Source organism: Thamnophis sirtalis, unplaced genomic scaffold, assembly GCF_051295495.1.
Source record: "Thamnophis sirtalis isolate CommonGarterSnake01/CBP01778 unplaced genomic scaffold, rThaSir2_p1.2 scaffold_6, whole genome shotgun sequence".
NCBI classification, from domain to species: Eukaryota; Metazoa; Chordata; class Lepidosauria; order Squamata; family Natricidae; genus Thamnophis; species Thamnophis sirtalis.
The window spans coordinates 120,149,436-120,166,500 of NW_028261386.1; the positions used below are offsets into that span (position 1 = coordinate 120,149,436).

The window sequence follows — 17,065 nt, forward strand, 5'->3', positions numbered from 1 at the left end:
TAGCTTTATAGTATTTCCAGTACACATTTTTCTTGCAAACTTTATTTTCAAATTTTATTCTTTTTATGTTTTAGGAACTATGAATGATGATGTATATCTCAGGGAATAAGAACAATATATAAAACACTTAAGTCAAAACATGTAGCTACATTTTACTTAGATTTCCTAGTTTTTGAAATATATAAATAAATCTGTAGCTATATTCTAAGTTTTTAGTAATTAAAGGGACACAAAATAACATATTAAACATTTGTATCATGAGTCACTGAAATTGTTTTTTTTTTTAAGTTCCAACAATGTAGAATTTTAAGTGTATAGTAATACTGTTTTTTGTTTAATTTCAAAGGCGACTTTCTTCCCTTATGTGGGAAGTTAGGTATATAGAATATAATACACGGACATTCAATGAACCAGGAAGTCCTATTGTCAAGTCTGCCAAATTTGTCACAGATCTTTTGCTGCACTTCATGAAGTAAGTTAATAAAGTTTAAAGAACAAATTTTAATTTAATTTAACATTTTTAATTTTTGTGGGAGGTGTATATTTTACATATTTCTAGTTTATAATATTTATGTTTACAAAGGAGACAATGCACTAACTGTGCTGATGAATACCTTGGGTATACTAGCACTTTCAACATGCAGACAGGTAAACTGAGATAATTCACACAGGCCTTAATCAAAGTCTTCTTTATTCCAGATTTGTCTCTCACAGTCAGTCAGAGCTTCAAGAAATGTCCACTTTCCTTCAATATTAGAGGAAAGAGAAAAAATAAGATGTTATTTATTCAGAAACTCCCCGATTCTTTAATAGTAGTAGAATCAAATAATTATTTGATCTTGTACAGAATCAATAAAGACTATTATACAGATTATTCCACTCCCATTACCACCAGTGAATGGATACAGACTACATTGCATCGTTAGACTAAGAAATCTAGTGTGAATTGCTATAATAGTATGTTTTGCCTTCTTGCTGTTATAGGTTCATTGAATTTCTTGGGCTCAGCAGATTCAGATTTTGGTGTAGCACAGGCCTTTAACTCATCAAGACACACAGTATCTACATTACTGTTTATTCTCTTAAAAGTACAACTTTCTGAAACTATCTCTGTATTCCTCCCAGATACGATTATTGCTCTTTGCACTTTTGTTTAATATATCACCTCTGGTAAAGGATGAAGATGCTGCCTAATGAAGCATTTATTGAGCATCTTGAATTGGTGAATATCACACATTTTCCACAACTGAATGGAATTGGTTCATCTTTTACTTTCAGCATTGCAGTTGCTTTCAATATTTATGGTTAAATAAAAGTTGCTAATAGCAGGTCAATTTCAGATGGAGTAACTGTGTCCCTTATCTCTTCTTCTGAAGGCCTCAAAGCCTTCAACTCTTGAGTAATGCATATTATGACCAGTGTACTTTGGGACATAAGGATATACTAATGTTGTTATTTTTTTCCTTGAAAATTTTTCATGTGAATCAAATGCTTTTTCCCCACCATTCTTTCTTAAATCCAGGGATAAACGTATATGTTTCCATAGGACCTCTACTCTTAAAATGCATGCAGGTTGTTTTTTTTTGTTGTTAAAAAAGACTAGTTTTTTTTAGTGTTTGTCAGAGACAAATATTGCTACTATTCACATTTGCTAAGCAAATACTTTTGAAGATTATTCCTGATTACTCTAGAATCTTTGGCAATATTAAGAGTGTCTTGCTACTGGAACTTTCCATGTTTGACTAGAACTTGGTTGTTACTGTCTTTTTTCATTCATTATTGCATCATATCTTTTGGAATGACTGTTTTGTGCCTTATTTGTGATAATTCTTAATACTTACATCTTGGTTACATTTTAAAAAACAAGGACTTGATTTCTTTCCTTTGGCTGAGTCTTTTGGTGATTTTGTTCAAAACTCAATCACTGCCCTGTGGCAAGTATATTAACTTGGAGCAGTTATGTATCAGTTATTGAAACATATCGATTTTTTAAAAACTGTAGTATACTGGAATACAAAAATATAAAGTAGTGGATGCAGATAAGTTCATTAATGCCTAGTATTTGTTTTAAACAGGGATCAGGCCTGTTATGATATAATCCCACTCTACAATACCATGAAGAAAAAAGTCTTGTCTGATTCAGAAGAGGTAAGCTAATTCAACATGCAATACATTCTTAAAGAAAGTGGTGGTTTTGTTTAAATATTGTATAATCTATTCTGCTTTTCAGCCAATACTGCAACCTAAAATTAATATTGGCAATAGAAATAAAATACAATACCTCATACAACAATCTATACTATAAACATTTAATGCAATATAAAATATGTATTGGGAATACAACTTTAGATAAGAATGCCAGTTATTTGTCATTTATAAATACCTGTTAATAGTTTAAGTCCAGTCCTTATTCACATGTATGGCTGTGCCAAATCTGATTTTAGGGACTACAACTGGGACAGAAGATCCCATGACCACAACTGTGCTAAGGATTTTATTTCAGTTTTCCTTCTGTTACCTTGCTGAGTGGAAAGCTCACCCCAGGGTTGGAAAATTAATAAGGAGGAAATTAATGTTTGTATTTACATTAATCAAAGAGGAAGGGGTTATAGGCCACAATGAAAGATACATATAGAAAGGAAACTGTCTGCCTAGTGCTCGCTCTCTCGCTCTCTCGCTCTCTCTCTCTCTCTCTCTCTCCCTCCCTCCCTCCCTCCCTCTCTCTCTCTCTCTCTCTCACACACACACACACACACACACCTTTACTAGACAAACAAAAGCTAAAGCTGTGATATGATTAAAATCTTACAAGCAGTAGCTGTGAGGTGGCTAATTAAGGTTACAGAGCTGAGCTTGTTAACTTGCACTTAGCACCTCTGAGAGAAGTGCTGGGGAGAAAAGCAGCTCAGGAGGAGATCACTTGTCTAAACAATTTATGCAAGGTAGGAAGAAAAGAAAAAAATGGGTCAGGCACAAGGTATTGTGCATTAGTTGACTGCAGTGGTGAACATATGACAAAAGTTGCAAAGGTTATAAATGTGTGTCTGGGTTGCAAAGTTATGGTTTTCAGAGCTATTGCAACTAGTGTTGCGGCACAAGGTAGTAGAAAAGTGGTAAGTCGGGAAAATCTGTATTACATCCCCAAGTATGTGAGCCTTAGGGGTTCTATCAGCAAACTGATTTTATTTCTTAGAATCTTATCTTTCAGATAGAATAGAGTAAAATAAAAAAATAGATGATCTGTAATTCCACCATTTCCACATGCAGAGTATAAATGTTCACAAAGGCCACATCACTTTGAAACAAATTACATGCACAGACACAGACACACACAGACACACACACACACGAGTCAGTACAGGCATTTATAAGAATTTCAAATTTTAAAATAATACTTATTTATACATTTATACATATTTTTAAAATAGTTTTTAAAAAACATAGAAACTGTAAACTCAGAAATGGCTTTAATTTGCCATGTATTTTTAAAAAATTGGCTCTATAGAATCCCAGAGTTAAGAAACCTGGAAGAAACCTTGAATGTTTATTCTGCATATTCACAATGTTATTTTCACATAGTCAATGTCTGCAATGATTATTGCAGATGAATTATTGCTTTATTATTCTTTATGGTGGTGTAAAGAAAATTAGATTAGTACCAAAGATCCATGTTATTTTTAGCCATAAACTAGTTTCTGGAATCCACATGTTGAAACTTTAGGAAGGCATTCCCTTGTTTTAGAATTAGAGAGTTAGAAGGGATCTTGCAGGCATTCTAGTCCAACCCCCTTCTCAGGGAGGAAACCCTATATCTTATATGTGTCAAAGTGAAATATTTTTCAAATGCTGATGTTTTCTACATCATATAATGGATATTTTGTTGCCCAAAGGAAGAAGAGAAAGATGCTGACATGCCAGGAACTTCCACTAGAAAGAGGAAGGTAACCTTTGTTCTAAATCTGTATTTCCGGTTTGATGATGTCCATTTATATCTTGTAAGCTGCCCCAAGTCACCTTGTAGGGGAGATTGGCATTAAAAACTTAATAAATAAAATAAAATTTGACATGGTAGGTCTCACATACCATGAATAACCCACCCGTTTCATATCTCAAGCATTTGACTAGTTTTATATACCAAGAACACAGAAGATAATAGTATTAGAAGTAACCTCAGAAGTTAATCCTTTCTCAGTGTGACTTCCACAAAGGCATTGTAATAGATGGCTATCCAGCTTCTGCCTGGTGAAACAGAGTTTGGGAACATAGAAGAGGCAGTATAACTGTTAAGGGACGGCTGTAAACAGTTATTACAGAACACGAATCAAGGGAAGGATAGAAGTGTGAACCAGTGTCAGGTGCCCAATAAACAGAGACCAAACGTAACTCTGTCTTAATTGCACTTGCTATAGGTTGTGTAGGAGAATTATTTTAATAGGCTTTCAAATTATATTATCCTAGCATTTAAGATATTTTCAGAAATCCAAATGATTCTTGTTTTCTGAGGTTGCAGCCTTGCTTTTGATATTTTTCTTCAAAGATGCCCAGGAACACAAATTATTCCACTGGTTTGTAACTCTTACAGCCAAGTGTCTATGGAGATTCTCAGTCATCCAGGTCATGGTTGTCCCAAAGGTGCTTTTTCAAGAGGCAACTTAAAAAAAACACACCAAAAAGTCAATTTGCCTCTTGAAAAAAAAGCACCTTTGGGTTTTTCAATCAATATATTTTCCTAGTTTCAATCCATTAGTTCTGATTCTACCCTCTGGGGCAACAGAAAATAACATGCATCTCTCTGTCTTCTTTAAACCGAACTTTATTCATTTAATCATCCTTCCTAGGATTTGGTTTCTAGTTTCCCCATAAACTTGCTCAGGTGTATTGATGTCTCTTTTATGCAGAACTTTAGGACAGTTTGTAATCTGGACCCCATGCTGCTTTAATACAATCCAAAATAGCATTTTCCATAGCAAATCGTTTGGTTCATATTTTTGGTTCATGTTCAACTACCAGAACATATAGATCTTTTTCACATGTACTACTTGTCTGTTTCTATATTTTGCCTTTGGTTTCCTTTCTCCCCAAATGCAAGACTTTTCTTCCTATTTTAGCCCAATATGCAAGCTGTTTTTTTAAAAAAAAATGTTATCTCTCTATTGTAGGGTGTTAATTTGGTCCTTGCAGTGTCGTGTCTCCTGTGGATTTAATAATTATCCCCTGAATGCTTTCATTTAATCCTTTAATAACATGTTTAAAAGCATATTACTTAGAACAACTGGCCAGAGTTACTTTTCAGAATGAGACAGGTCATATAAATTTAATAAATACTTTCTGCTCTCTGCCCACATCTGATATGGAGCTACTTAAAAGTACTTTGTAGTAATGACCAAGATGTCTCAATCAAGTGTTCCACCAACCAAGATTTTAATCCTTCGAACTGCTACAAAGGAGGTGGTGAGGCCTTCTCTTTAAAGAAAAAATATGTATTAAAGATTTTTTACACACTAAATATCTGAAACTCAAAGGCATATTTTTATGGTATCCCCAAAGAATCTATATAATTCAGAAGGAGCCATTAACTGTCACATCATATGGAGCGGCTTAGTAAAACTACAAATAAAGCTGAGTTAATTTTAGCCTAAATCAAACCTCTTTATTTAATTGGTTGAGTCAGCTAATAGCTTGAGTCTGTATGACATGCCTTCCTACTCCACATCTTTGCCTTTTCATATCTCATATTTATGTGTTTAGTAATTATAAAAGTAATTGTTATATGATAACTTGGATAATTATAAATTGGAATCTCAGCAAGGGAATGTGTAATAAAAAATAGTAATACAAAGCTGTTTGAAATTGCCATTACAGGATCATCAGCCAAAGAGAAGGCTGCGTAACAGAGCTCAGTCATATGATATTCAGGCATGGAAGAGGCAGTGTCAGGAATTGTTAAATCTGATTTTTCAGTGTGAAGATTCTGAACCTTTTCGCCAACCAGTGGATCTTATTGAGTATCCAGTGAGTATTGAAAAAAGCATTATACTGAAACATTCCTCTTAAAAATTGAAGTAGAAGAATATCCTATTTTTAAAGCAATCAACAAATATTTAAATTTGAAGAATTGTCAAGTATTTTACATGTGGATTTTGCTCTTGGACTTCCAAGGTTTGATTAAAGATTTTGTGATCTTTACAAAGATTTTAAATAACAGTGTTTTGCACTATTCTTACTATCTTATTTTTTGATATTAATTATTGACATTTGTGCTTTTTAAAAGGATTACCGAGACATTATTGATACACCAATGGATTTTGCAACAGTGCGAGAAACCTTAGAAGCAGGAAACTATGAATCGCCAACGGAGCTATGTAAAGATGTCAGACTGATCTTCAGTAATTCCAAAGTTTATACACCATGCAAAAGATCAAGGGTATAGCTTCACAGTTTATATCTAAAATGTATTAATATTGTGAAAAACCAAGAGATAATATTAATAGAATCGGAGAAAAGCAACTTTTCATCCAAGAAGCACCTCTAATAATTAAAATGGAAATGTTTTCCTTCTTTTAAAGATTTAGTTTTTAACTTCCCAGAATCTGGAAAAGGTTCTGCTCAGGTAGTCCTAAATTTGATAGTGAAGGTTTCTGAGCCTGTTTTGTGAGTTTGTACATTCTTTTCAGAGATAGAAGCTTTCTGTTTATATACACTCATTTTCTGAAACTACATTACTTCATTATCTTTATCTTCAATGTTGAATTCATTTAAATTGGAGTAATTAATAAGTATGAAGTTACTTCTGAATTAGACATCACAAAAAATTAAAATCGGGTTAGTTTGGGTCAGCTGCTTAATGCATAATACAGTAAAAACAGTTATGTGACTGCTCAAAATGATATCACATGAAACATCATATGAGCCAAATGATAAAAAATATTAAAGAACTCTAGAGCCAAAAGCATTTTCATTGCCCAAGATACTGTGGTAGGGTTGACCCAAGATCAGTCTGAAATATTTCCTGAAATGTTTCACATTGAAATGTTAACGGCCTGACAAATGTTAAGGACCTAACAATAGTTAACTATTAAAAATTATCCAAACTCAAATGAGTTACTGCAACTGTAAAATAGGTTAGAGTGGTCATTCTTGGCTGCTTCTGGCACTGTCAGAATGAAGTTTGAACACTTTCTTGTGGTTTTAGTAGGACTGATAAGGGTGAGAATGTTTTGACCTTGAAACATATTGCACATAAATAATTATTATAGCTACATGAATCATTTTACATTAATTCCTTTACACAGAATTATTCTATTTACTGGAATACTGTAAATTTTAAATTTATATCACTGTGTTAGTGTTTAACGTGGCACTGACAAATATAAGCAGTTAAATTAGAAAATAGGTCAAGACTCAGTATGTGTTTTATTTATGAAATGTCTCTCCCACATTTTCATCACTGAAAACATTCTGACACCATGTATTGAATTGAATTGTATAGTAAATATGTTTGTAATGGTCTATTGAGGATGTCACTGATATTAACAACATCAGCCTATTTTGCTATGTTCATGGAAGTTTGGAGCAGGAGAGAGATAACGGGGATCTCTTGAACTCTGGAGAATATGTATGTGTGTGTGTATACATACACACAGACACAGTGAATTTTGTAGGCAGTAATTAAAATTGTATGCATCCATTCAAGATTTATGTCATCATTTCTTGTTTAATTTTTTTAATAGATTTATAGTATGAGCCTACGCCTGTCTGCTTTCTTTGAGGAGCACATTAGTTCAATTTTATCTGACTACAAATCTGCCTTACGCTTTCATAAAAGAAGTACAATTCAAAAGAAAAGGAGTAAAAGAAGTAGAAGCAGTTCTCTTTCAAGTAGTGCTGCATCAAGGTAGGATACAGTTCCTTCAATTGTATCTGAGTTGTATCAGTATTTTAATGCTACTTTCTATAAGCCCTATATAATGTTTCAAAAGTGTGATGCCAATTTATTTCCTTGATTCAAGTCAAGTCCCCTTTCTATTTATTTAGGTACCACTATAATAGTAGAGATTTTGAAGGGTAGAAGGGAATCCTCACCCTTTTTAATCCTTTTATGAATAACATAAAAATAATATAAAGATATTATGAACACACCTAATACACCTCCTTCCTCCTGTTTTCTCCACAACAACCCTGTGAGGTGAGTTGGGCCGAGAGAGTGTGACTGGACCAAAGTCACCCAGCCGGCTTTCATGCCTAAGGTGGGACTAGAACTTCTAGCGTGATGCCTTAGTTACTAGACTTTCATATCATAACTAGCATTTCTGACCATTGACTCACCAAAGCTCAAAATACAGACACCGATGTAAATATATTTTAAGATATTTGAGTGGCAGAGTTCAGTGAGGAGATGGAATTGTTCTGAAATTGTCCCAAGTGATAAAAAATACGTTCAATCTCGGCAGCATTGGAAGGATAAAAAGCCTTATAATGGAAAGTTTAACATCTTAAGTTTGTGAATTACATTCCTGGGAACCCTTCTTAGATGGAGCAGTCTACAGGGAACGATAGTCTAGATGATTCTTTCTAATTGCTGTTAGCTGTCTTTCAATATCTTCCAATTAATCAATTAGGATAGGTTTTTTTAGGGTGAGCGTGAGGGACAAACATAATTCTAAGCCAGATATTGTGTAGTTGAGAGCATTTTGAAGTCTAGGGAGAACATAAGGAGAAAATTATTCTTAAGTTCTAAAGTGGACCACATCTGAATTAAATCTCCACTGGAATTTCCCATGGATTAAATTGGTTTATGACCAAAGCATATTATTAATATAAATAAATAAATAGATAGATAGATAGATAGATAGATAGATAGATAGATAGATAGATAGATAGATAGATAGATAAATATTGTTTTTATTTTGCTCTGTAAAATAGCATCAGTTATTGGACTTGTCATCTATTTTTAGTCCGGATAGGAAACGAAGATTAATAAAGCCGCAGCTGAAAGCTGAGCTCACTCCTACACCTTCTTCTTCTTCTTCTGCGCCTGCACGTCCTACTTTATTGAGAAACATAGCAGCTCAGATGAATGGGAAAGTAGTTGACTCTGCAAGTTTGGTCCGAACAAGAAGTACTAGAGCGGTAACTGAAACAACTACCAATGAACAACCTTCTACTTCTTCAGGTGCAAAGCCTGTAACTTTGAAACCTAACAGTGCTGCTACACCAGGAAAAACAGGTGAACTAATTGATAAAATAATTTTATCAAGATTTCTATTATAGAATCAGAATGTGTAGCGTATGGTTGTATTCATGATGTTCACTTACAAGGGATGATTGTTTTTGGAGATGGTAACTTTCTTAGAGAAGTTTATCAGGAACTTTTAAAATGGTTTTGGTTGGGACATTTCTTTGCCTACACTAGACCTTCTATTGTTGCTGTTATTACTAATTATTTCCTAATGGGCACCCTTACTATGAACCCATTGTAGTTTCTTAAAGGGGGTATTTTCCTGAGCTTTAAGGAAGCACTAACAACCTGATCCTGCCTCTATAATATCTCCTGAACTCAAATAATTTCCTGAACCTGCATATACTGTATGAGCTCAGGACAGGTTCAGCAAGAATGCTGGATTTGAAGCCCCTTTGCTTATTTTGGATCCAAATACTATATTCTACAACAATACAGTAATATAAAAATGTAATTGTGTAAATAGTAAAGTTTTAATAAAACTTATGAAAAGAGGATGAGGAAGAACAGCATCTTACTTTGTATGTACTTTATATGTATTCCATACATATATGAAAGAGCCAAGGTGGCGCAGTGGTTAAATGCAGCACTGCAGGCTACTGCTAGATCAGCAGGTCAGCGGTTCAAATCTCACCGGCTCAGGGTTGACTCAGCCTTCCATCCTTCCGAGGTGGGTAAAATGAGGACCCAGATTGTTGGGGGCAATATGCTGACTCTCTGTAAACCGCTTAGAGAGGCCTGAAAGGCCTATGAAGCGGTATATAAGTCTACTGCTATTGCTATTAAAATATTACTTTATTAGTGAGCAGATATATATTAGATTCTAATGAAAACTTACCCTCTTTTTTTGTCTAATAGTACTAGAAAATTCTACCAAACATTCCAAGAACCAGAATGTTTTGCCAGTCCCTAATCAAACCAATTATATCCATAACACTAGGAATAATACTGCAAGAGAAAATTTAGAAAAAGATAAACAAATTAAACGTAAACCAAAATCAGCTATGGTCAATACACAAGGTAAGTTTGTTTGAATTTCATTGGTTTGATCATTGTTTATTTGTAATATCTATTAAAAATATAGTAACAACAGAAACAACCAGAAAGGAGAAACATTACAAAATGGTGCTTTCTTCTCCCAGACTTTTACAGATGAACTAGAAGGACATATATGATCATTAATATTAAAGGCCACCCGGGGTCATACTGCCTTTTGTATCCTGGTGCAATTCCTCTTCAAGGAACCAGTTATCTACCTCTATGAATATCCTCCCTCTTTTCCTTTCTGTTAGATACAGGTCTTTCACAATCCTCAAATCTCTCAAGGGGCTGCATTTGCTGTAATTAGGTGATGGCATATGATGGTGAAAAATAGATCAATAGATTCAGTAGGTTGATCACACCAATTCTACATTTTAACCTGTAAATTTAATTAAGGCTTTGAAAGTTGTCTGTGCTGTTAAAAATGGCTGCTGTGAGTAACATTATTTTGTTGTTATAGCAGATTGCAAGAATAATGCAATGGCTTTGACCTTTGGAAGCATCCAAGTAAATGGACATGGCGAGCAATCTTCAAAACCTGTATTTAAGAGGGGCCCTGGGCGGAAACCCAAGATTGAGACCAATAATACATGTGAAGTGGTAGTGCACAAGAAAAGAGGGAGAAAACCAAAAACCCTGTTACTTGCTGAACAGAAACTTTCAGAGGAGCACAGAAACCAGACTACGAAAGGTTTGACAATAGAAGAAGCCTCTGTTTCTACTGCATGCAATTCTGTCTCTGAAAATAATGTGAAGGAAGACTTGTTACAAAAAAAAGGACGTGGTGGGAGAAAGCCTAAAAGAAAACTACAGGAAGATCAGCCAGAATTTGAACTTACTTTTACTCCCGATCCTAAGATTCAGACAAGAAGCAGGAGGAAAAAGATAGATGAGCCTGTTGAAGAAGAGGCTGAGGAATTTAAAGATTCTGAACCACATATGAGAACTAGAAACCAAGGTAGGAGGACAGCCTTTTACAATGAAGATGATTCAGAAGAAGAACAAAGACAGCTGTTGTTTGAGGACACTTCTTTGACTTTTGGAACATCTAGCAGAGGCAGAGTCCGAAAGTTGACTGAAAAAGCAAAGGCTAATCTGATTGGTTGGTAATTTTGGCATTTAAAAAATGCTAATAAATAGGTACAGTTGAGGAATTCATAGACCTAGGGGTATCTGCTTTCTGCTGCTATTTACGGATGAGAATATGTTCTAGTATGATAAAATATAGCAAAAACAAACTGAAAATTTCTTGAAAGAAGTATGTATTTTAAACAATTGCTATTTATTGTTCTCTAAATAGGTTATGCATTTCAATTCAGTATGTTCAGTTGGTATAAATGAAATTCTTGATTTCCAGAAATGTTACTGTAATTTTGAGCAGTACATAAACCTCTATTTGAATAGTAGAATTTTTAATGTAAAGATTGAGAACAGAACTCCTATTTTTGAATGAGCAAAGTACAGTGCATTTGTATAGATTGTAGAAATTGTATTTGCAAGATGATAGAGTATGGCACTAAATGCCATTGAGAACAAAACAAAATTACCAAATTTGCTAATTAGGTACCACTAATTCAATAGTGATTGGGCACAGTTTTATACAAACACAGGGCAGATCATTTTATCTAAGTTCTGCCAGAGAGAGAGAGAGAGAGAGAGATCACATATATAGATATAGAGATAAATATATAAATATATATATATCCACATTGGAAAAAGTTTGACTAATACGTCTAATTTTTCAGACCTTCATTCTTGTACCAATCATATATATCTGTTTATTGTGCCAAAGACAGAACCAGAATAGAGAAAAACTTTTAGTATGAGTGCAACATGATATTTTCAATTATATTTATCACTCCCTGTTCAAAGTATACATTATTCTGGAATATTACCTCTACTGGTACATTGTAATAAGAGCAGTTAATGCACTGGTAGGCTCTTTTGACAGATATTGAAATAAAATATAATTTGATTAAAGGGTTCAGTTAAGCTGCTGGAAAAGTGTGAGACTCTGATGTTTATGTTATAATCAGATCGATTGCTTCTATGAATTGTGTTAAACTGACAAAAATTATTTTCAATGGAAGTTGACGTGTATGTATGTATTGACTATATACATGAGCACATAAACATAAAATTACCCCGGTATAATTTTAGATTACTTTAGAATATTAAAAAATTTTAAATATCAAACTTTAAGGGGAAGATTGGTTGTTTTCCATTATTAAAGATAAAAAAGGCCAAATCAATTTTTATGCAATCATATTTTATACAGTGTTCTCATTGCACATTGTTTTTCTGCACTTTTTACAGTATACTTAACCAAGCTGACATCAGTCAATATATCCATCCTAAAGGAAAATCCCACTTTATGATTGTGCCTTGTATTCTATTATTTTGTGCATCTTTAGTAACCTTAAGTTGTCTATTGTAAATGATGACTGTATGACTTAGGGGAATGTATTGCTGTATGTACTGCTATGGAAAAAAAACAGTTATTTATTTGTTTATGGTACATTTACTTATTTTATCCCTTTTAAAACCTTAATACAATTCTTATTGTTTAAAATCATAGTCCATTTAAAATACAGAGTAAAACAGTTGTATGGTACAAAAATGTAACCACACTTTTACTTTGACATTCTTGCAGGAAATGGGACATGTGCAAAGATGCAATTTAATTTTGTTTGATTTTATTTAGAAATACATTATCTAAAAATGCAGATGTACAGCAGTGTGTTGCCTGTTCCAAAGATGCTTGGTATGCTTAATTTTGACAGTACAGTTTGAAGAGTAAGGATCTGAATTTAAGCTTCTATGTTTTCACCGAATTCAGTGTTTCATTCCAAATAGATTATTGGCACTACCAAAGATTGTGGTATTGATCAGCTACTTGATCTTACACACAGTTGGAGAATTGTAGGTAGTTTTAGTCACCACAGCGCACAGTCACCTGTGCGAAGGAAATTTCAATTGAATAAAGTTCAGCACAGATGCAGGAAAGTTGCTTGCTTGGAATGCAAGTATATTTAATATTCATCTTGAAGCTCAGCCAATTATGTGGCAACTCAACTTTGAAGTATATTTGTAGTTTAACCATAGAACTTAAAATGTAATTTTTTTCACTTTCTTTTAAACTAACCATCTTTATAAGAATTATTTAGAAATGTGCATCATGTAAAGAACTTGTTTTCCTAAAAAGTACTGTCATCATCATATGGAATTGTTAAAAGGTTCCATAGCACTTCATAGTTCCACATTGTGAGGTTTTGGGCAATCTTCATATTATACTGGCAGAGGTCTCTGTATGTTTATTTTCTTTAATATTTTAAAGAATCGCACAAGCATATTTTAATACTGATTTTTAAGGGGAATGGACTTTTCTACCTGTTTTAAAAAATGTGTATTCTTGGTAACATTGGAGGCATTACCCATGAAGGCATGACAAGTTATGTACAAAGAAAACTCATTTTACAACTTACAGTGAAAAACATTAAATTATACATTTTAGATGTATAATTTATACATTTAAGATTTTGTTACAGAAGATAGGAAGTTTAAATTACCTGATTTTCTGATATTATCCATACTGGCGTATAATAGAAAGTTCAAACCAAATAGGAAATTATAGGAAACCCTACTGCATTTATCATGTCCCACTTGGCATGTTTACGTTGGTATAATTTTGGGACAACGAATAATATACATTATTATTACAGGACCTGAAAAGTAAATTTTTTACAAATGACAAAAATCTTATTTGTAATGCTTTCCTATTCCTGAAGAATTTATTATAGTACTAAGAGGCCCTACTGACTTTATCTTTTTTCTAATATTATTTGGGAATTTTCTTCAAAAAATAATGTCTATAACACTGTAGCTATGCTACTTTCCCTAAATAAGATTAAGCTTGACTTGACTTCAGTTTTTTTAACTGATTTGGTTATACCGATTTACAAGATTCTTGCTGTATCAACAAAAACAAGTTTCATTTAAAACCTAGATAAGCAATAATTCATGGTTCGGTAATTTGTGATGATCTATAATAAAATGTATTATGGATTATATTATGCTATCTTTAGAAAAATATATTTCTTGGCACATTTGCATAAATATTTATGTACATATCATCTCTTGGTGCTTATGGATATTCATACAAATTATTATAATGTTACAAACTTGACAGTAATAAAAGCAAATGTTTAATATAGCCTAAAAGGATTCTGATACAGCATGGACCATTAGTTTCAAAATGCTAGTTACTCCATTATTTCATTGTTAACTATGATTAATATGCTGTGGTCTGGTAGAAAAGCATTCCATATTCATATCAAAATAACAGTTTTTCACTTTAAAAATTGAAAAAATCCAAATTTAATAAAAAAAACTAGCAGGCTTTGAGTTTTGTTTCCCAGCAGTTATAATAATCACCAGCCTAATAGTAGATATCAAACAATGTTCATTTTTGTTGGTGAGAAATAATGAAGTGTGGAATGAATTGTCTTCCTATATTGAATTGATTGCTCTAAGGTACATTTGCGCCTAAGAGCAATTGATAGTATGATTTGTACCATTTTGTCAATTTTATCAGTGTATATTACTTTAAAGTATCTTTGTCAAACATTCTATATGTATTACATATCAGCTTTTGTGTACACACAAAAATCTGTCACATGCTATAATACAAATGTTCTTGAAGTACCAATTTAGGATTTCAGTTACACAAGCTTTAATAGTCTTAACTAAATTTACCAAGGGTCTTGAATTTTGCTGTCTGTAAAGAGAGTTGGTCCAGGGAGCTAAAGATTGTCACCTCTGCTCTGACATAAACTCTCTTCCCCTTGATATACTATATATAATGAAGGTTTAGGGCACAACCAAGTCCACTTTGTATTTCCACTCTGCGGCGAGAGGCATACAGAGGACTATGCTTTGACCCCCCTCCCTGGCATCTGCAAAACCCCCTCAGGTGAACAGTTTAGTTGTGGGAATCCTGCATAGATGTAACAGGAACCGACTGGATCGGGCTTTTATTCTACATTTTCATATGTCTGTTAATCTTGCACTTCATATAATTGGACCTAAGGATTCATCTGATAAAAGGGCTGCTCAGTTTCTACTGTAAATAATGTACATATGTTTATATTTTGAAAAAAGATGTACATTTCGTATATGATGGCCAAGTCTGAATATCATTTCTAATATAAATCACTGGTATTGCATTTTTAAGGTGTTATCTTTACACAATTTGTATTTAAGTTACAATTGGCTACAGAAAAACATTTTTTTATGTTTTTTTTCAGCTCAGAGCTCTTTGAAGAGAGAACTTTAATTTCAGAAAGGTTGAAAGATAAAATCTAATGTTATTGTAAACTTTTGAAAGTGCTGATGTTGGTTTATTAGTGGTTTATGTTGTGCAAGGGCAACTAAGATATTGAATTTGCCTGTTATGTATGTTTCAGAACAGTTCCCACTAGCAGAAGAGTCTACATTTCTGGAGGGATATGATGGGATTCAACTCAATATAGATTTTTAAGAATCTAAAAGGAATAGGGTGGAGTGAAGACACTAATGCAGTGTTTCTCAACCTTGACAACTTGAAGTCCTGTGGACTTCAACTCCCAGAATTCCCCAGCCAGCTGGCTGGGGGATTCTGGGAGTTGAAGTCCACAGGACTTCAAGTTGTCAAGGTTGAGAAACACTGCACTAATGGCATTATTTGTGGAATTACAAAAACCAAGCCCCAAATCTGTTCTAAATGTATAAGTTTAGGAAATACTTCTGTTAACAAAACAAAATTAAGCAATGACTTATTTTGCATAGATAATGGAATACTGAGTTTTTAGAAAATACAATTTTTAAAAATACGTCAATTTTTAAACACATCAAGAAACTGCTGTGATAGAAAATAAATTGTTGACAAAGTGCTTGCTGTAGAAATTACTTATGAAATATTTGCACAGAGTTTGTACACTTGCACAGATGGCATTTAACATTTGTATCAGACATACATCTAAAAAAACAAGTTGTCACACATTTGTTACATTTTTGGACCATCACTGCAAAAAAATCTGAAAAATAAATTTGAATAATCAGTTCACATGACTTTATTTTTAAGTAAAAAGTTTGTCACTTAAAATGTGAAATATATAAAATAGGACAATATAAGGAAATTGTCTTGGAACATTTAGTTTTAAAACTGACATGTTTAAAGCTGTACTTGTTTTGTACAATATGTAAATCCCAAATATGTTTTATAATATCTTTAGGTTTTTTTCAAGGTTAATTTCCCTAGAAATCTTAATTATACTATAAAGTGCAGTCTCTCACCTGGATGAACAGTGCCCTTTCTTTTTGTATATATTGATTGAAACTTTTATTGTTATGTGAAACACTTATGTTGGTTTTGATGAATACTACTTGGAATCCTTTTATACAAACTAGAATGTAAGTGTAAGAATTACTGTCACTGCAATGTAGTAACAAACCTATTTTTAAATAAATAGAAAACTCGTTTTTCTAAGTTATGTTGATTTCTGTCATTAATGAAGTCCTTGCAGGAGGAATACAATCAAAATTTTGCAAATACAATTGCACAGATAATGAATCAATTAAAAAAAAATTCCCTTCATGCTGCAGATCTCATCTACTTTAATGGAATGGAGCAACATCCACAGAGAGGATTTAAAACTATAAAGATAGTAACTCTGAAACTACGTTTGAACTACGTTTCAATATCTGTCATGTCGGTAGTGCACTTTTTAAAAAGGGGGGTTTGATCAC

The 17,065-nt window shown here is 33.2% G+C and overlaps 1 protein-coding gene across 4 annotated transcripts in view; it reads left to right on the plus strand.

The window, feature by feature from the left end:
• The window catches only part of PHIP (PHIP subunit of CUL4-Ring ligase complex), a 78,129-nt gene extending 63,097 nt beyond the window's left edge, over positions 1-15,032 (plus strand). For 2 of the 4 annotated variants that reach the window (XM_087718835.1, XM_087718838.1), the window contains exons 32-40: positions 347-472; positions 2,076-2,148; positions 3,891-3,941; positions 5,863-6,012; positions 6,272-6,424; positions 7,731-7,894; positions 8,955-9,226; positions 10,097-10,258; positions 10,740-15,032. In XM_087718835.1, the coding sequence (XP_087574961.1) occupies positions 347-472; positions 2,076-2,148; positions 3,891-3,941; positions 5,863-6,012; positions 6,272-6,424; positions 7,731-7,894; positions 8,955-9,226; positions 10,097-10,258; positions 10,740-11,389 (1,801 nt within the window). In that variant the 3' untranslated portion in view covers positions 11,390-15,032. The remainder of the gene's footprint in view (positions 1-346; positions 473-2,075; positions 2,149-3,890; positions 3,942-5,862; positions 6,013-6,271; positions 6,425-7,730; positions 7,895-8,954; positions 9,227-10,096; positions 10,259-10,739) is intronic. The other 2 variants (XM_087718836.1, XM_087718839.1) reach the window with 1 other exon arrangement.
• The last annotated feature ends 2,033 nt before the right edge of the window (positions 15,033-17,065 follow it).